This window comes from Diorhabda sublineata, chromosome 1, assembly GCF_026230105.1.
Source record: "Diorhabda sublineata isolate icDioSubl1.1 chromosome 1, icDioSubl1.1, whole genome shotgun sequence".
Classification (NCBI taxonomy): domain Eukaryota; kingdom Metazoa; phylum Arthropoda; class Insecta; order Coleoptera; family Chrysomelidae; genus Diorhabda; species Diorhabda sublineata.
Genome location: NC_079474.1, coordinates 21988310 through 22009042, shown reverse-complemented (window position 1 = coordinate 22009042; position 20733 = coordinate 21988310). Strand labels below are relative to the sequence as shown.

Sequence of the window (20733 nt, the reverse complement as noted above, 5' to 3'; positions counted from 1 at the left end):
CAAACGCGGCACCCATTCTGCGCTCAGCTTTCTCATGTCCAAATTTTCAGTTAATATGGGATGTACAGTACGTTTTGAAATACCTACTATGTCTGCTAACTCACGCACTTTCCGTTGACGATCATCCAGTACTGATTTGTGTATTTTCTTCAACATTTTTGGAACCGTTGATAACGAAGAAGCAGTCTCACCCAGAGTCTAGTTGAGCTTTCAATTAGTTGGGCAAAGGCCTTTCAAAAAAATGTATTGTATCACATAACGATGATCAATTTTGTGGAAGACAACTGCAAATGACATAATTGCAAAAATGAATGCATGGTGCTGGGCTGTAACCACTGTGCAAAAGAGAGTTAACTGACAAGTTGGTTAGTTATCTCTGTGAATTATGCCGGTGGATGTATATTGAAATATCAATACTGTTAATTAGGATGTATGTTTTTACCATCAACTTATTTCATTGATTAAGAAGAATACTTAAAACATCTTACTGTATCATAAATATAGTGATTACTACTCACCTTGTACTGGAGATGGAAAGAAAAATTTTATTTTCAATTATAAATAAAATTACAAAAAGGATTTGTGTGAACTTTTTATTGAATATCATCATTTGAATATTTTAGTGAACCTTAATATTAGACAAGCATGAAAAAAAAGTAACGTCAATAAATATTAAAATAAATAACAAAAACATTATAATATATTGTCGGCTAAGGAGCAACATATCATTTTTCTCTACCGTACAGAAGACGAAAATAACTGTTCCTCTACAAACTACTCATGGGAGGTAGAGAGAAGAAGGAATATACCTAATGGGAGAAAAGTTGGAAAAGTGCCCGGCTGATACGATAAATAACATTTCAAAAACCACTTCCGGAATAAGGGATAGCGCATACATACAACTTTTACTTGAACAATTGTTTTGTTGTGTATCATATGTTTAAAATAATATTTTTAGCACAAATACTGTCAACTCGATAGTTGCTCGACAAAAAAGTCAAAAAGCTTTATCGATTTGCTTTATATTAAAAGTTGAACAACTATCGATCAAGGGCACAATTTCTATCGTATTGTATTGATGTGTGCAGACCAGACCGTCGACTAAACAATCGATCCGCGACTGCGAGTCTCGTATAAGCATTTGAAGCGAAGTCAAGTCTCTTGTTACCATGGCAGACGACACGGACGGAGGAGTTCATTAATAGCGTAGAAAAAGATATGGGAGGAAGTTTGCATGGAAGTCGTATCTGGATGATATTTCTAATAAAAATTGATAGAGGAGATGTGTCGAGAAGTCGTCTCAGGATGGGCGTACCAATTCGTAAAATAATTTCTTCAATTTACCATATTCTTTCCCTATTCATCCTCCAAATAAAGAAGATCATTGATCAGAGCTGTTCGATTAATCATTAATTTTCAGTTTGCGCACTCTACACAACTAAATAGTTAAGTCGTGGTGAAATCGTTGACGCTTATCAATTTTGACTCGATGGAAAATTATTTGTAAGCGCCTAGCCTAAAAAAACTTTTCGTGCACTACCATTATAGCTAGCTCAAGCTCATTGACAGATAACAGGTTTCATAAATGATTCCAATAATTGTACGTTCTATAATAATAAAAAAATGATTCATTATTATTGGTCCATTCATTATATAATTGTAAAGAATCTCACTTTGCAATCGGAAATAAAATAGTCAACAACAGTCTGCAAGAACCAATTTGTTTTCAAAACTGTAGTGACTCTATCATAAGCTTAAAAAAAAATATTAACTGCATTTTCTGTGGTTGTTAGAAAAATATCGTGTAAAACACGTATCGAAAATTCGATTTCACACTCGTTTGTTCAATTCTGCAAAATCATGTGACATCATCCATTTCCAAAACTTGTTATACAATATACTATAGTAGCTAGGTTAATTGACCAAAAAAATTTTCGAAAAATTCAGGTTGTTGTTATAGAAACCTGTCAAAGTTGAGGCATGTGATTGGCTTAAAATAACAGCTATAAAATTTTTAAAATAAAATGTTAATGATGATAGTCCAACTGGTAGAATAAAACATACAGACAGGCAAAGCCATATGCTAATAATATTGATAGATTATTCATGACAATAAATTATATCTGTAGAAAAAAAATAACCTTTGTCGGTAGAATTGAAAATTTCCCATAAGTCAAAGAAAATGTTTTCAAATAATTCTAATCCAAATCACTGCCGTTTCACAATTAGCAGAATTGGGTATCTGGAACAAGAACTTATGATCATAAAAATAGCAGGAAATGGTAATAAGGCAATAATTTTAGAATGGATCAAAATATTGGCAGAATCAGAAAATTTCTATGTGTCAAAGAAAATATTTTCGAACCATTCTCACCAAACCACTGCCATTTCACAATTAGCAAAATCAAATATCAGAAACAAGAGCCTATGATCATGAAAATAACAGGAAGTGGTTATATGTTAATAATTTCAAAATGGACCAAAATATTGGCAGAATTGGAAAATTGTCCTATACGTCAAAGAAAATGTTTTCAAATCATTCTAAATTAGCAAAAGCAAGTATCTGGAACAAGAACTTATTATCATTAAAATAAAAGGAAATGGTAATATGGTAATAACAATGTTAACAAAGATTACCTACAATTAGAAGTACAACAACCACAAATTCATAATAAATGACATCCAACCTTGAAAACCGTTCAGGTTCTTACTAAACACACTGTTTACACTATCATTACACCAGCACTCACAATTATACTGTCTAACTCGTGTTTCCACAATCAAGTTATCGTTTTCAGAGACTGAAGGTGAACTAGAACAAAAGACGATAACTTGATTATCGAAACGCGACTCAGACAATGTAATTGTGAGTGTTGGTGTAATGATAGTGTAAACAGTGTGTTCAGTATAAATATCATCAAAGATTCCAAAAACTCGAACTTAACTGTAGGTTCTGTTAATAGCATCTTCAGTATTTCTGGCCAGTAACTAGGATTTCAGTGCAAAAAATAACTTAATATATAATAATTGGTATCACATACCAATATGTCCCACAAAATAAATTCGGTTGTACATCTCAAATTTCTAGCATAATTATAAAACGATTCTTGGTTGGATTTATTGAACAGTTAAACCGACATTCTTTGTAAATATCTAATTTTTTCGATGTATAACCTGTTTATCAAGAAGTACTGACAATACAATGAAATATATAATGTTATCTTTAGTTATACAGAGATTCCAGTGCTATGGACTTCTTTTCAAGAGCAGTTTCTTCAGTTATTTTCTTTAGTTATTATCTTATATCAAAATTTGAGTTGAGAATAATGCTCGACTCAGAAATTGAGATATGTTATGGTGCCCCTTAGATAGACGATATGTAGGTACATTAAAATCTTGGAATCCAATAAGTTGTAAAAATATGAGTGTTTTTTTAAGTACGTGAGAATATCAAGCTTATGGAATACTTTGTAGACAGTCACGTATTTGAGTCCAAGTTTGGAGGCCCTAAAACAAAAAAAAAAGTCTATATACCGATATTGAAGAATACGACTGAATAACTTAGATCTCAATATCTTCTATAGCCCAGTTGTTTCAAATACATTTTTTTATTTAGAAAATTGTGTGCAATCGACTTGAACGAGTTTTTTTAATTTATGTTTTTTGTAGAGTTATTGCGAATGTTTTAAAAAATCATAATGTGTCTCATTGCCAGTAGTAAGTGGAATGTTGTCATCAGAGTTTGCCTATTGATGTCAAAAGATTCAATCCAAAGCGCCTGATTAGATGAATATCTCGGAAAATCGACATACCCAGTATATTACCGCGTAAAAACGTAATTTGGCATCCTAAAACAGTTCCCAAACATATAATTGGATGGTGGCAAGTTTTAAATCAGGGTTCAAAGGTCACAAAAATCGATTTTTTCCCCGTTTTTTAACAGTCTCTTGTTTTCTATGGGTTTTACGCTATTCGGATTTATTATCAATATTGTAGAGAATTCATTTCTCTACATATTTTGTATTTTCCATTTTTTATATCTTGAACTATTTTCGAGATAGAGTTAGAGAATTATCTGAGGTCAACTGGTAGTCTCGATCAAAAACTCGTAATATTAAGGTTATAATTTATTGCTAAATGTATAATTGACATTTTTATCAACTTTTAGATTAAATTCATTTTTTTCACTTATGTCAATTTATTATATAACATTTACCTGGCCATGTAATTAAGAAATTGTTGAGGAAAGTACCGTATTGTATTTTAAGTCTAATTTAATTCATACTTTCTATATAAATAAAGAAGAAAAGAAATAAATTTTTGATTAATTTTTTCATTAAATGTGCTATTTTATAGATTTATTATTGTCAAAATTAATAAAAATTTCGAGAACAAGTTCAATTTCAATTCTCTTCTCCTTTATCATAATCGTCGTCATATTCCCTCTGCTGCAGAATTGCAAGTTCCTCTTCATTACCGTCTTCAACGACATTTGTTTCCAAGTCATCCATAATTTCTGAGTCAAAAATTCTATCATCATTAATATTGGTCGTAAGCTAAAGAGCACTATAGTCCCGCTTTACTACATCCACATCTTGAGCCACAACCACTTTTGCAGTTACAGAATATTATATTGAGTAATTCATCTAGTGCAGATGATAAAATAGTCATGAAATGTTGGTGAGCTACTCCATTCGTTGATGAAATATTTTATAACTGCACAGGTTTATTTGACTTTGTTGTCTTGACATATTATAGTGCATAACAGAGATGATCGATACTAGGTTTGCATTCCACTCTCAAATAATCTTTGAACCGGACAGTTTTTTTTAAACTATTACAGCCGAAACTGAAACTTTTTGTAATTTTTGTAGTTCGGAAGGTAACTTACAAATAATTTAAAACATTGTGATTTCTTCTAAGGTTGTTAACCTCTTTTCAATAGTAGACAAGAGCTTTAGTCAGAATAATGCACATTTTCCACAAGTTTCCCATATTCTTACTTTGCAGACCATAATTACCGCACAGCACTGCATAGTCGAAAAACAAGTAGAAAGCAGAGTAACAACTCTTTAAGAAGCCTATTCGAAATAAAACTGAAAATAGTAAGGTCTAAAATCAAACAAATGACACAGAAACTTACGGCACAACAAATTTGTATACCCCACGGCGGCCATTTTTAAATGGGCATCAGCTGATATTGACAATTCGTTACATTGCTCATTAGACAACCAGAGCGTGACGCCATAGATGTAGTTCAATTTTCAATTTGTGAAGTAGAGTGTGTTCTTTAAACTTATTTAAAAAGTGTTTAATCAGCTTAGTTTTGTATAGGATAGTAATGTATTTTGGGCCAGAAGGTTTTCTTGCAAAATGTATCAAAGAAAGTACGAAGAAATCACAAATTACTAACCATATATACCATTGAAAAAGCAGTTCAAACTTTTTTTGTAAAGTGATATCCGACCTGAGCTAACAATGGCGGTGTGTGACGTCAGCACTCCCGTAGTCTTTAAATTTGACATTTTTGACAGTGAATGTACTTATGATGGTTTATTTGTTCACTGTTGGAACTATCAAATCAGCCAAAAAAATATAATTAGCTCGCGAGAAGTGTTGAGCCATAATCTAATACTCGATATTTTATTCGATATATTCTTGATAACTGATTGGTGAAGGTTTGTGTCATAGGCATCAAAGGATTATATAGCCATATTACCAATACTACTTAGCACTGTTAATTAGGAACCAACAGTAACAACAGAGTGAGTATTAATATATATCTAAATCTTTGAAAATCACATTCTTAATAAAATAATTAGTAAATATTTATGCAATAGGTGGGAGTATAAGAATGAACCAAAATCTAGTCTTAATCAACTAATGACCACTTGCACCGTAAGGTAAGGTTAACAATGGTTTAAATTTTAACACTGTTTTTTGAATTCCACCGTGTATTAGAGCAAGTTTAAAAGACTTTAAACTATCATTAAATTAAACCCTTGCAAACGGGGCCTTGAACTGATTTAATCTTTAGTTTAACAGTTTCTAACCTATAATTCAGGTAATTCACAGCAGAAACAATAATTATCGCCATTTGTATTACATAAGATTATTATCTGTGCTCTTATAAGTAACAAGACATTCTTTTGGTTTACTGTGTTAAAAGAATGCAAGAAAGGCAACAGTAAAAGCTGCAGAAGACATATATGAAGATGATCTTGATTTTCTGGAGATTGTAAATATGGAATTTCCCAAAAGAGTATATAACAAAGCGTATCATTTTACAAATCTAGGTAATTTTTTATAAGATCTTAAAAGTCAACAGTTAGTAACATTTTTGAGCAAATTGAGTGTCGATATAGATTTCACTTCTTCTAATAGCCATAGATCAAGATTATATTTTAATATATGCTGCTTTAGCTGTAATATCTGATGATCCTTGGAAGAGTTCAAATTAACGTTGGAAAGAAAATAACTTGTGAATAATGGGATTTTCTCGATTTTCCATTATTACTTGACTACTAAACTATAGAGTGCTGTGAGGAATTGGCCCTTTGTCCCTATTTAAGCTGCTCTTAGAAGTACCGCTCTATGTTAGTTCGTTTCTTTGTTTTCGAACGGTTTTGAATTCTGCGATGATATTATTTATATGTATACCAGAAGAAAAATTCAAAGATCTTACACGTTTTGCATTCATTGTATATCACAAAATACTCTTAAAATAGAAAAAAACAAAAAAACTGCTTTTGAAGGTAGGTGTTTGTGCCGATTCATTTCATTTCCCCAGATCGGCGACATAACTTTAATTTGAATCGCATAAAATACGGTGCAAGCCATTATTATTTAAGGCGTTGGTTGAATTTTAACAGCTTATTATATTAAACAGTGTATTAGAGATTACGGTGTAGGGGGGCATAAGCAATCGAAGACTTTGATAACTCATTGGCAACATAAATAGCAATATTAGTAATTATTACCTTTCTGGAAACCTTTAGCTGCAAGAATGCATAATTATTAAGAGTATCTCTGAGATCTAAGACTTTCTGGGTTTGGAACCGTTCAATATCACTTTTTGCTTTGTTGGTAAAATCACTGAAAAAGAAAAAAATTGAAAGAATTTTTGTAAATACTTATTAAAAATTTTAAATAAATGGCGATTCATAAGTATCGTCCTCCTTGTGTGCGATCACTGTTGCGTTTTTCAAAAATTTTTCATTTTTTACAAAAGTGATTTCTCTCATCTCTCATCATCAATAATATCGTCCCATTCCAAGTCAGAAAATAATGTTGAGACGACGCAAATATAGGTATTTGATCGATCTAGCCGGCCAAAAACCAATTTTATAAAACTATTTGCACGGACACAAAAAACGGTGTCTAAGTAGCCTGTCAACACTTCTGAAACCAACATCGGTATGCACTTGATTTGCAATCGCATATCTATAATTATTGTTTCGTGGTGCCAGAAGGTTCTGTTTAAACTATTGTGGTATAGAAATTTGAAAAAGCCGATTTTTTGCACATTTTCAAAGCTTAGTCCCTTAAGAATATGTCCTTAAACGAATTTTTAAAAATTCCCATTATTTCCGAGTTTCCAAGTTTTGTGACGTAGAGTCCGAGTGGGACGAGTTATTCTACTGGAATTGTTTCTCAAACTTTAAACGCGTTTTTCTCGAAACTAAATTTTTTGAAGTGGTTGACATGATATCTCAAGTTCTGCTTGACCGATTCCATCGAAATTTGGTGGAAATCTTTTCAATATATCCCTCTATCGCGTATGCCTTCGATTTTAAAAAAATTCAATTTGGAGTATATTTTTTCAAAATTTTTTGTGTAAATACTTTTTTTTCGGTTAAGGTCAATGCTATAGCGACATCTTTGCAGAATAAGAATGTTGCAATTTTTTTGTTCCAGATCACTACAAGGGCTTGAATCATGTCAGGCAGGGTGCATCGATTTTTTTTGTAGCCCCCACTTTACCGGCCTGTAATTTATTGAAATTCTGATTTTTTACAACTACTGCCTCTGAATTACCAGGCAAGAATGTCAACGCTATTGTCCTCATCGTGCTCATCATTCTCACATATAGCCGCTCGCATATGAGTTAACACTTCATATTTTTGTAATTCGCTTTCGGCACCACCAGGAGCCCATTTTTGAGTTTCTGCCTCACTTATTTAAGAATTATTGGGTCTCATCAACCTATGAAAAGCTGGGCTAAATGCACATCAACTTCTGGTTCGTCATTATGAGTGAGAAATCCAGTGATTTTTTCCACTTTATCCATCCATTTTATATAACATTCTGATCCTTCGGTTAAATAGACGGCGTGGTATTAAGTGGCAGGAAAATTGCGAAAATTTTGCCGTCTTCGGAGACATGTTCATCTGTTGATGGATGCCCAGGACAATTATCTAACAATAAAAGTGCCTGAGAAGGCAAATTAACGAACAAAATATGGCGACAGACCGCGGGAACGTATTCCGTTTTAAAACACTCAAGAAACAAGTCTTTGAAAACCCAAGCATTTTTTTGTGCACGGTAATAATCAGAAAGATGGATGATTTAAATATCATCCTCATCTTAATTCATTTTCCTTCCGGAAGCCGACTGCTCAACAATAATCGGCAGTATAATTCAGATTCGACAACATTGTCAATCTGTTTCGTTCTCTAATAACTTTCTGTAACTCTAGTCCGATAGCGGCTTCATTTCACAGTTTTTCACCGGTCATTTTTAAACGTCTATTCCGTGACGTTTTTTAAATATGTCTAACCATCCCCAGCTTGAATTAAACCCGGTATTGGAGTTTGTGATCTGGCGATGAAAAGTGCTAGATTTCTCATAAATCATATATCACCACTTACAGTAACATGCAATCGCCTTTGTTGCAAAAACCACGTAAACAAAGCACCTTCTAAAAAAGGATTTTTCGATTTCTTCGGTGTTTTTCATACACGGGGACCGCTTTCTGTTTCTTTTTTCTTGTTTCTTTGCTTTCTGGCTAACAAACCTCAGCTAGAGGAAAAAATTAGAAATTGCCAATTTCCACTTTTCATCACAAATGTGATGATGAATTATTAGATACCAAGTATTAATATCACTCTAAATTATTGATTCAGAATTTACGTTCACAAGCTCTAACATTCACAAATAGTTTGTTTCATCACTCAGGGTTATATTTATATTTTCCATAAACTTGGTGAATAAATCAGGTTAAATTTATCCATGACATAGATTATTTTGGCTTTGAGGGCCGTTGAAGTTTGAGACTTATTTTCTGACATAAGAAAAGTTCACGAGTCTAAAAGAATCAAATCACGTCATATCAGTGACCAATCACCTACTTGAGATTACCATGTCTTCAAATCGCTCGTGGCGAATATTCAATGTAGCACGTAGCTGCGTCCTGTTGAAACTACATATTGTTGGCGATCATTCAGGGAAGCCTAAAAAATATTTTCATGAAGATAATGGCCAATATCGTTCTCAAAGAAATATGGACCAATGGCACTGCCAGCCCAAAGTCCACAAATGCATTGGACGCTCTTACACGCTTATACACTAGTAATATATATATATATATATATATATATATATATATATATATATATATATATATATATATATATATATATATATATATATATATAGTGCTTTTCAGATAAAAGTATCCACCTTTAATAACTTTTGTAATACTGGTATTTAGAAAAAATCCAAAAACACGTCAATTTATGTTGGAAGGGGCAAGCTTATGGCTTATTTAAACTTACTGGAAAAGCCACCCCCTCACCCCTAGCAGCATCCCCTTTATTTTTTTAAATTACTTTTTATATTTTTTATGTAAAATTTGGATACTCCTCTTTGAGCTGATTTCAAAAATGTATAATACTTGTAGGTTAAAGTGGTTAGTTTATGAGATAAACAATTTTTCTTTTAAGAGCACAAATTTTACTTATTACTTACTTTCACCTTATTTGCCTGTACTAAAATGGGTTGTACGACAGTTCAAACTCTTTAATCTTTTTAACTGTGCTATTTATTATGAAGTTACAATAAGTGTTTAAAATGAGTACCATTCACTTCCATACAATGGTATAGTCTAGGGGTGGTAAATCGGTGACCTAGGTGGCCACTCCATCATCTGCCCCCTTCTACCTATCCAACGAGCGGGGAATGTTTCGTTTAAAATTTGTCGGACAGGCATAGCATAGTGTGGGGGAGCTCCGTCTTGTTGAAATACCAGTAAATCTTCGGAAAGGTTATCATCATTTTCTATTATTGTTGTAATACGTGGGTCAACCCCTTCCCTGAGTAACTCAAGATATGATTCACCATTTAAATTTCCGTTGATGAAGAAAGGTCTGACAATGTGGTCACCTAGGATACCACACCAAACGTTTAACTTTTGGGGATGTTGTGTATGGAATTCACACATAATATGTGGATTACTTTCAGCCCAATATCTACAATTATGCCTACTTACTAAGCCATTTAATGACCATGAGCATTCATCAGAAAAGCAAATATTGTTTAACAATTGTGGATTGTTATTGATAATTTGCGTCATTGATTCGCAAAACTCTAGACGACGATCAAAATCATCTTCATTCAACTCGTGCACCAACTTAACTTTGTATGGGTGGTACTTGAATTTATGTAGAACTCGGACAACGATTGGGGTTGCTGAGCCTCTAAGCTGACTTGCCCTAAAATTGCCACTTGGATTGCTTCGTTATTTACGAGTCCCTCTCGCTTATGCACTTTATTGCAAACAGACCCTGTTGTGGTAAATTTCTCCATCAGTTGAATTACATACTTATGAGTTGCACGTCTTCCGACATAGAAAGTAAATAATAAGTAAAATTTGTGCTCTTAAAAGAAAAATTGTTTATCTCATAAACTAACCACTTTAACCTACAAGTATTATACATTTTTGAAAACAGCTCAAAGAGGAGTATCCAAATTTTACATAAAAAATATGAAAAGTAATTTAAAAAAATAAAGGGGATGCTGCTAGGGGTGAGGGGGTGGCTTTTCCAGTAAGTTTAAATAAGCCATAATGCTTGCCCCTTCCAACAAAAATTGACGTGTTTTTGGATTTTTTCTAAATACCAGTATTACAAAAGTTATTAAAGGTGGATACTTTTATCTGAAAAGCACTGTATATATATATATATATATATATATATATATATATCAAATACAAGTCATTGTCTTTGTTGTTTACCTTTAGATCACTTGAATTACAGGAGCAGGCCCAAATCACGGTGTAAAAGCGTACAGATGTTGGTTAATTATTTACTGAACCAGTGGACTCAATTTTTTTCTATCAAATTGTCAATTTTTTTTTGCGGAACGATTACGGCAGGCCTAAAATGAATTGGACCAGTTACATTTTTTTCAGGTACAGGCCCAAGTCATAACGCAAAATCGCCCTTGTATCGGTTAATTATTTACTCAACCAGTGAGCTCAAATTTTTCTACCTCACTGCCATTTTTTCCTTCGCAGAATAATTACGGCAGGTCTAAAATGAATTGGACCTGTATAGATACAGGCCTGAGCTAGTGGACTAAAATTTTTCTACCACACTGCCAACTTTCTTTTTGGCGGAAAGATTATGGTTGCACTGAAATGAATGAAGGTGAAACGTTACCCGAACGCATTTGCACAAAACAATTTTATTATTCGCCTGTATTGTTGAATGTTATATTCGTTTGGCGATTTGGCAAAACAGGTGGATTGAATGATAGCCAATTTGTCATGTCAACATATACTACTTGCTGATTTATTTCAAATAATAAATGGAATAAAAAATATTTGCCAAATGTAAATTATTTATTTGATAAAAGAACTGTGTATTACTCACCATATACCTTCTTTGGCATTATCAACTGCTGCAACTCCCTCTTGTATTTGTTGATCTAATGAATTTAATTTGTATTCTCGCACCTCTTCAGTATCTACTGCACCGAATAACTTTGACATCAATCCGGTTTTTCCTTGTTGAACTCTAACTCGTTCTACATTTTTATTGGAAACGTTATCTTCGGCGTCTTCCAGTTGAAGTTGCAACAACTCATGATTTCTACAAACGTTTTGTAGGGCATAAGCAAAGAATAAGTACTCTTTTAATTGGTCCGCTAAAAGTTCCTCGTCTTCAAGATTTGCGTCTATACTGAAACATTAAAAAATTCTTTAAAGCAAAAACTAACCAATCGTTGAAAAATGTGATTCAACAGTCTACAGGTCCAAAACTGTTGCATTGTGTGTAAAGAGGTTTTCCTTGAAAAATTAGACTATTACGGTAGGCATGATTAGAAGAAAAATGGGGGGCACATCATTTTTCCCACGTTTTGAGACCTCCTGAACACGATTATGATGGTTTTTCGAATGTCTGTAGTTTATATATACATATATCTAAAGAATTGTAGCTTAAACAGATATCAAGGAAGATCTACTTAATATATCAACGTAAGTAAGAATAACCTACGAATTCTAGAAGGAGTCTTATAGGGATACTGTCACCTCAATGGACGCCTGGAGACTCTAGACAAGATTTAGCAGATAATGCAGCGGGCAGATTCTGTTGCACAGAGTACAAAACGTCTATCCACATACTTTCTGAAACACTATGAAACACAAGAGCACTACATCTGGATGGTTTGACATAGAAGACGAAGATACCTGGTAGTTACATCAATCCCACATATTAACACATGAGTTGTAAACACTTGGTTTCCCAGTATTGCAGCATGAAAAGACGAAACAATAGATCCTTTGGATCGCAATGTATATAAGTTTAAATGCATTTGTCTATGAAAAAACTGCTATTATTAGGAGAAAATGGATACAAAATATTATGAAAAATGATTTTTACATATATTCTTAAAAACCAAACCAGGATCTGTTCTTGTTGTGGATAATGCTTGTTACCACAAATGTCCTGTAGAATCCTCCCATCATCCTCCCAATGGAGAAAAGCAGATTGGCTTGCTAAGAAAAATATTGGATTCAGTCAACTAATTTTGCAAATTACGTTGCTGAACTAAGCATGATATCATGTAGGTAAATATATGATTATATGTATTACCTCTATTGCCACCCTATCACCGTAAGTTAAATTAAACCCAATAGAACATATATAGGCTCAAATAAAAATGAAAGAAGAACCCAATATGTGGAATTTTGATTGAAATTTGTTTTGAAAGTTCCATCGCTCCCGTAGATTTGGATCTAAGTGATGATACTGATGGATCCGCTAACATGTTTTATATTTAATATAAATAAATTTTCAATTTTGTTTAAGAGTAACATATAATAAAATAGATTTTCGTCTCTCGAGCAATTGCTATGGGTCCGATTTGGTTCAAAATTAGCGTACATGGCTTTTTTGGCGGCGGATTGATGTTATTAGAGTTTGGTTGAAAACAAATGAATATTTCGAGGGGTCGCAGTGCAAAAAAAAGTGGTTTTTGACCTTTGCTCACCTCTGCAGGTCAAACGAAAAGCGACTGAAAAATGAAATTTCACATGTAGGTTTAATTAGTTGCGAGATGATTTCCTGTCTAAGGTCGAAACTTTCCATCTCCACCCCTCTCCATTTTATGGTCATTTTTGTTATATTTCCTTATTTTTTGGCCAGAAAAAGTTTAACTAGAGGGTTCGAACTTCGCATGCAAGTAGGGGTGATGTTGAAGAATTGTCTTTCTCAAGTTCAAAGTTTTCTTCTTCAGTTCATCTAGCACAAAACGCCCATTTTCGAAATTTCTTGTCATTATGACAATTTTTTCTTTGTTGACAATTGGAATTGAACAAGAGGGTTCGAGACCACCGGGTCTATTGAAATTATGAATTTTCATTCGAGAGAGTTAACTTGTGAAATGAAAAGTTATTGAGGAATAGCAAATTTTCCATTTAAAGAAATAAGATTGAGAATTGATATCATTTCCAAGAAATTCATTTTATGGAAAGATTTGTTTGAGTATTAGTTAAATTCTTCATTCGACGAAAAATTCGACTTTCGTGATGGAGCTCTGCTGCTCACGGCTTTTTTTTGTAGTGGCTCCAGAAATGTTTATTTTAAATGTCTTCACATGAGGACGCTGGGCGCTAATGGGTTAATATCACATTATAAAAAAACAATACAGTTGGTATACAAAACAAACTTGGTCTTCAAGATATTCAAACCTCAATTCATGTCATCCTATGTAACAAAAAAGTCAATAATGATTAGTTTGGCTGATAGACATAATATATTTTCGAAATATTTCTCTAAACTAAAATCTAAAACACCCAAAAATAAAAGAATTAATATTACATATCAAATTACCTTCAAATTCAACAATTATTGAAATGGAATCGAATAGGGAAAGGGAATTTTTAGAAATAGTTCCCATACATAGGAACAAGAAAGCTATCAATGATAAAAAATACATTAACAGTTCCAAGTAAAATTTATAGTTCTATTTTATAAACTTCAATTCAACTACAAATATACTTTAATTAAAGGCTGTTACATATTTTGGAAATGTAACAACTAAGGAAAAACTATTGATAGTCATATTGTAATTAATGTATTGATAAATATAAATACGTAAATTGTCAGTGTCGAATACCATATTTTGATCGAAACGCAATTTTTTACGTATTTCAATCAAAGTCCTAAAATCGAGCAACATAAGCATATCAAAGGGTCTAAAAATAAAAAACTAAAGAAAAAGATATTTAGAATTTTTCCTTACCTTGATGCCAGCGAATCTAAATAATGTCCAGTTTTTTGTAAAGCATCACCCATATCTTTTTCTATTGCACTCCATTCACTAAAAACGCGTCCATAATTTGCATGAAGCTTATGAACATTGTATTGCTTTTCAGCAACTCTTGATCGAGCTTTAAGCATATTATTAAGATTATATACAAGAGAAGCACCATAATCTTTTACCGATTCAAATTCTGGATCAGGTTTTTTAAGTCTGACCGAAACGCTAAGGCTCTTGAATTTGTTTTCAACCATTTGTAAATAGCCTGAAACGAATATATGCATATGATGAAATTATGTAACTTTTAAGAAGTGTTGAATACCTTGTAATCGTTGAATTATAAAAAATAATTATTATTTGATTTTAGATACTTTAGTAATTAAAAATAGTAATTGGTAGATTTGATGAATTTAGAAAACAAACCGCTACATGCAAGTATTTTCTTTGGTAAACAAAGATTGTTGCGATATCAGTCCGCGATTCAAAGCTTCAAATTTTTTAATTCGCAAACTTCCTATATATTTAGAGTAACTGTGATGATGTTGCGATTCATAGTGACTTATTACTACACTCAATCACAAAATACTGAAAGTTCAATTTATCTTGGAGCGCTCTACACCCACTGACTATTTTTCACTTCTTTTCCATACTAATAAATCACATTTAACAACAAGTCTAATCAAAATACTCTTATGCCTACTTACATACCAAACGCACCAAAAAAATTATTCTAGCCCAAAGCTGCAAAGTTTGAAGATCCCTGATGTAGATCATAACAACTTTTAAAAGGATCTATTAAAAGACTCGGAAGTCATAGAACAACCTACGGAAGCGTGGAAAAAGAATGTGTTCTTACATACTAGTAGATTTTTTTGAGGAAAATATTTTTGTACAATAGTCATACACTGTATCAATAACTAATTTGCACTATTTTCCGACAGGTATAGAAAAATATTATCAGCTCATTTTATACTCCAAATTTCTATCAAGTAACTTTTCTTTCTATTATTAGACAAACATTTATCTCAAAAAACTTTGAAATTCTCATCTCATTCTCAAATACCATGAACACTTCTTTCAACTATCAACTTTTCCACAGTACTCCATTCTTAAATACAAGTGGATATGGTATGACTTAATATGATGAAACAGTTGCAATGGATCAACATACTAAGGCCATTATTCTCAAGTTCTTGCTTGGAACGATATCAATATAGTTGAATGCAAGGGGATCGAAATTCACTGTTGTCTCGATTCTCCTGCCCTCTTCTCTTAATAGAAACGCTCCCGCCAAAGAGGAGCGCTTTATTTCACTCGCATTCACAAGTAAATATACAATTCTAACCTACCATTTTCATGAAAACAGTGTTTTAATTTTATAATTTTGAATAAATCATTTATAATTGTAGTCATATATAACGGATTGTAGTAATGGTTGATCTTCTGTATATTGGACTGCTAGAAGGACAAAATTGAAAAAATTGTTGCAGAGCCCCATTGATTTGTTTCAAAAGATCCTCTAACACAACTCAGTGATGACCAATTTATAAAAATATTTCGACTAATCAAAGGAACTTCCTCCAGATATGTTCTGACACAATGAGAATATATCTGAACAAATCTGTAAAAACCACAGTAGTAATAATTGTTTAACTTTTTATTTGGTTTTGATTTATATAAACTTATTTCAAATATGTAGCTGTTAGATATATAATTGATATACCATTAAAAGTTGTTAAGGCTATCAAATGTTAAAATGAAATGATTTCATTTAGTTATTGGCAGCGTTGAAGTTTTTTGATACTAGTAGTAAGTAATAATTATTGGTTGGGTATCTCCCAATCATCAGTGAGGCGATGCATTCACAAAATTATTGAGGTATTCAATAGACAGGAAATAATTCATCAAATTCCCCCAAACAATTCCTGAATTAAATGAAATTAGAAGAAAGTTCTTTTCAAAATATAATGTACCTGGGATAATTGGATGCATTGACTGCACTCATGTTGCTCTACTTCACAGCTCATAAACAGCTACTATTAAAAAATGGTTTTAGGTTTGTGTTTAATTGACAACACAAGTACAGAACTAGAAACAAAATTGAAATTGACAAAATACGTTTATGAACCAGTGTTCCCGTAGCTAGTCACTTGTGTTACAAATTTGTGAGCAGAGGGATACATGAGAATCTAAAATGTTCATATGGCTACCAATCAAATCATTCCCTTTGATAATTACTTTTGTGAAAGGAGTGAGTTAAGAATACATTCCAGGTCGTCAAAAATACTAATTTTGTTATTTGGTCTGTATTTATGTGAAATTTTTTTGTATAAATAAAGCACAAGAAAAAAAGGAAGACTTTACAACTTCCTATGAGAAACAAAATAACACTTAAAAAATCTAAGGTCATGCCCCCAAATAAAAATTTGAGATACAAACATCCAGGTACACTTTCTGTTGTTTTTTTTTCTGTTATATATTGGCATATAACTTTCATATATTTCAAAGAATTCTCAATGCCCATTCGTTATTTCAAGTCTTTCCGTATTTTTCCTTTTTCATTTTTATACATCTTTTCTTGAAGTTGATTTGAGTACCTTATGATACTTCATATTTACTTCAATAATGGAGTAGAAAACACCCTTAAAAAATAATACTCATAGTAAAAAACCATATTTTACTTACCATTGGCTTTATAGGATTCTCTCCAATCTTCCTCATGTTGCAGAAATTCCATAAAATGCTTATCCCATGTTAATATCGGATGAGCTGCAATCCTAAGTAAAAAATTTTCTAGTCCAGCTCTTCTTCTATCCACAAAATTTGGATCAAATGTATCGTTGGATATTTTTTGCCATCCATATAAAACCTTCTTTTCAGGGAGAGGAGGAATGACAATGTAGGGATATGTAACCTCTAAATAATCATGAAGCTGTTCAAATTCCGTGTATCTTCGCCAAACTGTAGTTAATTTTCCAACATTTTTTTGAAACTCAGGATCTGTTATTCTAGAATTAGTCAAATTCATAATTATTTTTAATATGTAGGAGCCATGAAAGTAAAAATTTTCTAAAATGTAAACAATTACCTACTAACAAGTTTTGGGACTAATATTTGGTTAATTTTATTATTCACTTCATCCCTAATTTTACGTGTTTATTTTTAGATTTAGTAGTCTAAGTGGTTGCATTGAAAATTATAGAAATGCTAATAATTGAGATACTAAAAGTGTATCTTGATCTTATTGTCTTAGGAACAAAAAGACCATGTGAGCATAAAATTGAATTTTTCGTTAAAATACAAATATTTGTTTTCTTTGACATTATGCATACTTCATGTAACTCCTATTTAGGAATATAATAATCTTATTAGAAAATAACCAGAATTACTTTATAATATATGAATCTAGAGAAATATAAAATTTATTACCTCTCATATAATTTAATAGGATACATTTAAAAAAAAATTGAATAGAACAAAGACTTTGAATTACTGAACTTTAATCTTTTCATTAACAAGCAAATAATCATTTGACTAATGTATAAGGTGATATTTTCTACAAACAGGTTACTTACTTCACTTCAATTAAATAAACCGTGTAAAAATCTCTCAAATTTAGTGATCCAGTAATGCGTTTTTCAGATTCTGATACAGAAATTTCCAAATGATTTAGCAGGGTTCCTAAAGGTTTAGGTATAACGTTTTCTTGATTTTCTTCATGGTCACCCATTGTTCAAACTTAATTACTAGAATAATCAATTACTAGAAATACTGAACAGTCATTTTTCAAAAATTTGCCTTCTGGTTTACTCCCATTTTAAAAAGTGACTGTTTATAATTTCGACACCGCCTCATTAAACCTTAAAAAAGCTTAAAGAGATAAGGTCCTTAAAATAGAATAATATATGGTCATTATATGTATCTGAACATTAATTTCACACGGATATCAATATTTATCTAGTCGTCAGTGTTTTATACGAATATAACTGACAGAACATGACAAACGAATATTCAATCTCCAAACCATAGATAACCTTTTTATTCGGAAGTTCAAAGAATAAGCACATATAGGAATAATCTGAATAATCTTAATAAGTAACAATCAGATGAAATGATAGCGATCAACAAAAAGTAATGTTATTAAATGATTTTTAGGAAACTCTCCCTGGATCACATTAATTGTTTGTGATTCCTAGGCCAGAAAGAGATTTTTGTCATGTATGAACGTCGCTTCGTGTTTTTATTAAAGTGTAATTTTATGTTGATCCTGGATGTTGGATTATATGCTCCGTTTATATCTACACTATCTCTGCTTACTGCTAAAATCGTGTGTCTAATGTCCAATTTTTTATAGAAAATTGTTCTATTCTATTCGAACCACTCAGTAAGACGTGTGACTGACACACAGATACGCTGCCAGTGTCAACTGTCAAATCCATATGACGTTTATAAAATACCAGCTTTCAAATGACATGTCTAAAAATTTGTGACACTTCAATTAGTCAGAAAAAGGGACAGGCATTACTTTTGCTATTTTCAGAACAATGGATTCGAAACAATTTTAATTTATTATTGCTTAGCAATGGCTTCAAAAGTGTTATCCGGACTCTGCTTCATTGAAAAGAACCATTTGTTATTGGTTTGCTGAATTAAACATGGTCATACAGGCACCGATGAAGGTGAACGTTTCGGTCATCCAATTGAGGTGGTTACTCCATATATTATCAATAATGTGTACAAATTGGTTATATCTAATCATAAATTCAAATTGCGTGAGATAGCTGAGGCCATAAAGATATCAGAAGGCAGTATGTTTGCAATTTTGAGAAAGGTTTTTCAAAATGGGTGCAGCATTTACTCACAGTCGATCAAACACGTAAAAACAGATTTTTTGCTTCAATATGTGACAATGGATGAAACATGGATCCATCACTTCACTCTGAAATCAAAATGATCATAATCTGAGTGAACTGCTACCAGTGAACCACGTCCGAAGTGTCCAAAGGCACAACAGTCAGCTATGAAGGTTATGGCTTCAGTATTTTGGGTTACGCATAGAATATTGTTTAAGGACTATATCCAAAAGGGTGAGACAATCAATAGCAAATACTACATAGAGTTGTTGGATCGTTAGAATGCAAAAATATAGGAAAAACGGCCTCATATGTCCAAGAAAAAACCTCTGTTTCACCAAGACAATGCACCAATTTAAAAGGTAATGGCAACAATAGTTAAATTGAACGAATTACATTTTAAATTGCTTCCTCATCCACTGTATAGTCCACATCTGGCCACCAATGACTACTGGCTATTCACTGATCTCAAAAAAATGCTTGTCGGTAAGAAATTCAACTCAAATGAAACAGCAATTGCTGAAACTAAAGCCTATTTTGAGGCAAACGACAAATCCTCAACAAGCACGGCATCAGAAAGGTCTAGAAGGATGAAAAAAATCAATTTTTGGCAAAAAATGTGGTTTTCTTAGTTAGTTAGTCACACAATTTATTGAGTGATGTTATAATTTTAATATATCAAGGCTAATATATATCAAACTCAGAACGATATCTGATTTTATTGTGGTTGTATAATTGCTCTTCAGGACCATTTGGACATAATTTAACTAGAGTGGTCGAATCACAATCCTAATAAATTTATAAATAAGATGATAATAATTGAGAATAGGAACTACAAAAAAAGAGTTTAATTTGATGTTAACATTGGATGGCCTAATAGAGCTTTATTCTCAATAAAACTTTTAATTAGGGGATCACAACAAGCAAAATATTGCATCACATTTGTAAGGAAAATATAAGTTCTTGAATTTTGGACGATATCCCAAACATAAGTTCAAATAATTTTTATGTAAGCCTATTTTGCAATACCCTCACTGGTAACCTGAGTTGCAATTTTTTCATCCATATATTTTCAAATTTTTATTTTTGTAGGTGTTACAATAACTTTTACTTT

The 20733-nt window shown here is 32.2% G+C and overlaps 1 protein-coding gene across 1 annotated transcript; it reads right to left on the bottom strand.

The window, feature by feature from the left end:
• Positions 1-579: 579 nt before the first annotated feature.
• LOC130445699 (sorting nexin-4-like) lies at positions 580-18779 on the bottom strand. The gene is made up of 6 exons (XM_056781519.1): positions 18342-18779; positions 17452-17774; positions 14749-15031; positions 11874-12182; positions 6981-7095; positions 580-3507 (listed from the first exon to the last, which is right to left on the bottom strand). Exons 1-6 carry the CDS (start codon positions 18494-18496, stop codon positions 3457-3459), a joined length of 1236 nt encoding a protein of 411 aa, XP_056637497.1. The 5' UTR covers positions 18497-18779; the 3' UTR covers positions 580-3456.
• Positions 18780-20733: the final 1954 nt, after the last annotated feature.

What these genes read in the sequence shown, in the direction of transcription:
- LOC130445699 (XM_056781519.1), bottom strand. Translation starts at nt 18,496, where the DNA reads ATGGGTGACCATGAAGAAAATCAAGAAAACGTTATACCTAAACCTTTA. An exon ending in GTTTATTTAATTGAAGTGAA is followed by an intron (nt 17,775 to 18,341) that starts GTAAGTAACCTG and finishes GACTAATTCTAG; the next exon opens with AATAACAGATCCTGAGTTTC. An exon ending in AGCTAAAGGTTTCCAGAAAG is followed by an intron (nt 3,508 to 6,980) that starts GTAATAATTACT and finishes TTTTTGTTTTAG; the next exon opens with GGCCTCCAAACTTGGACTCA.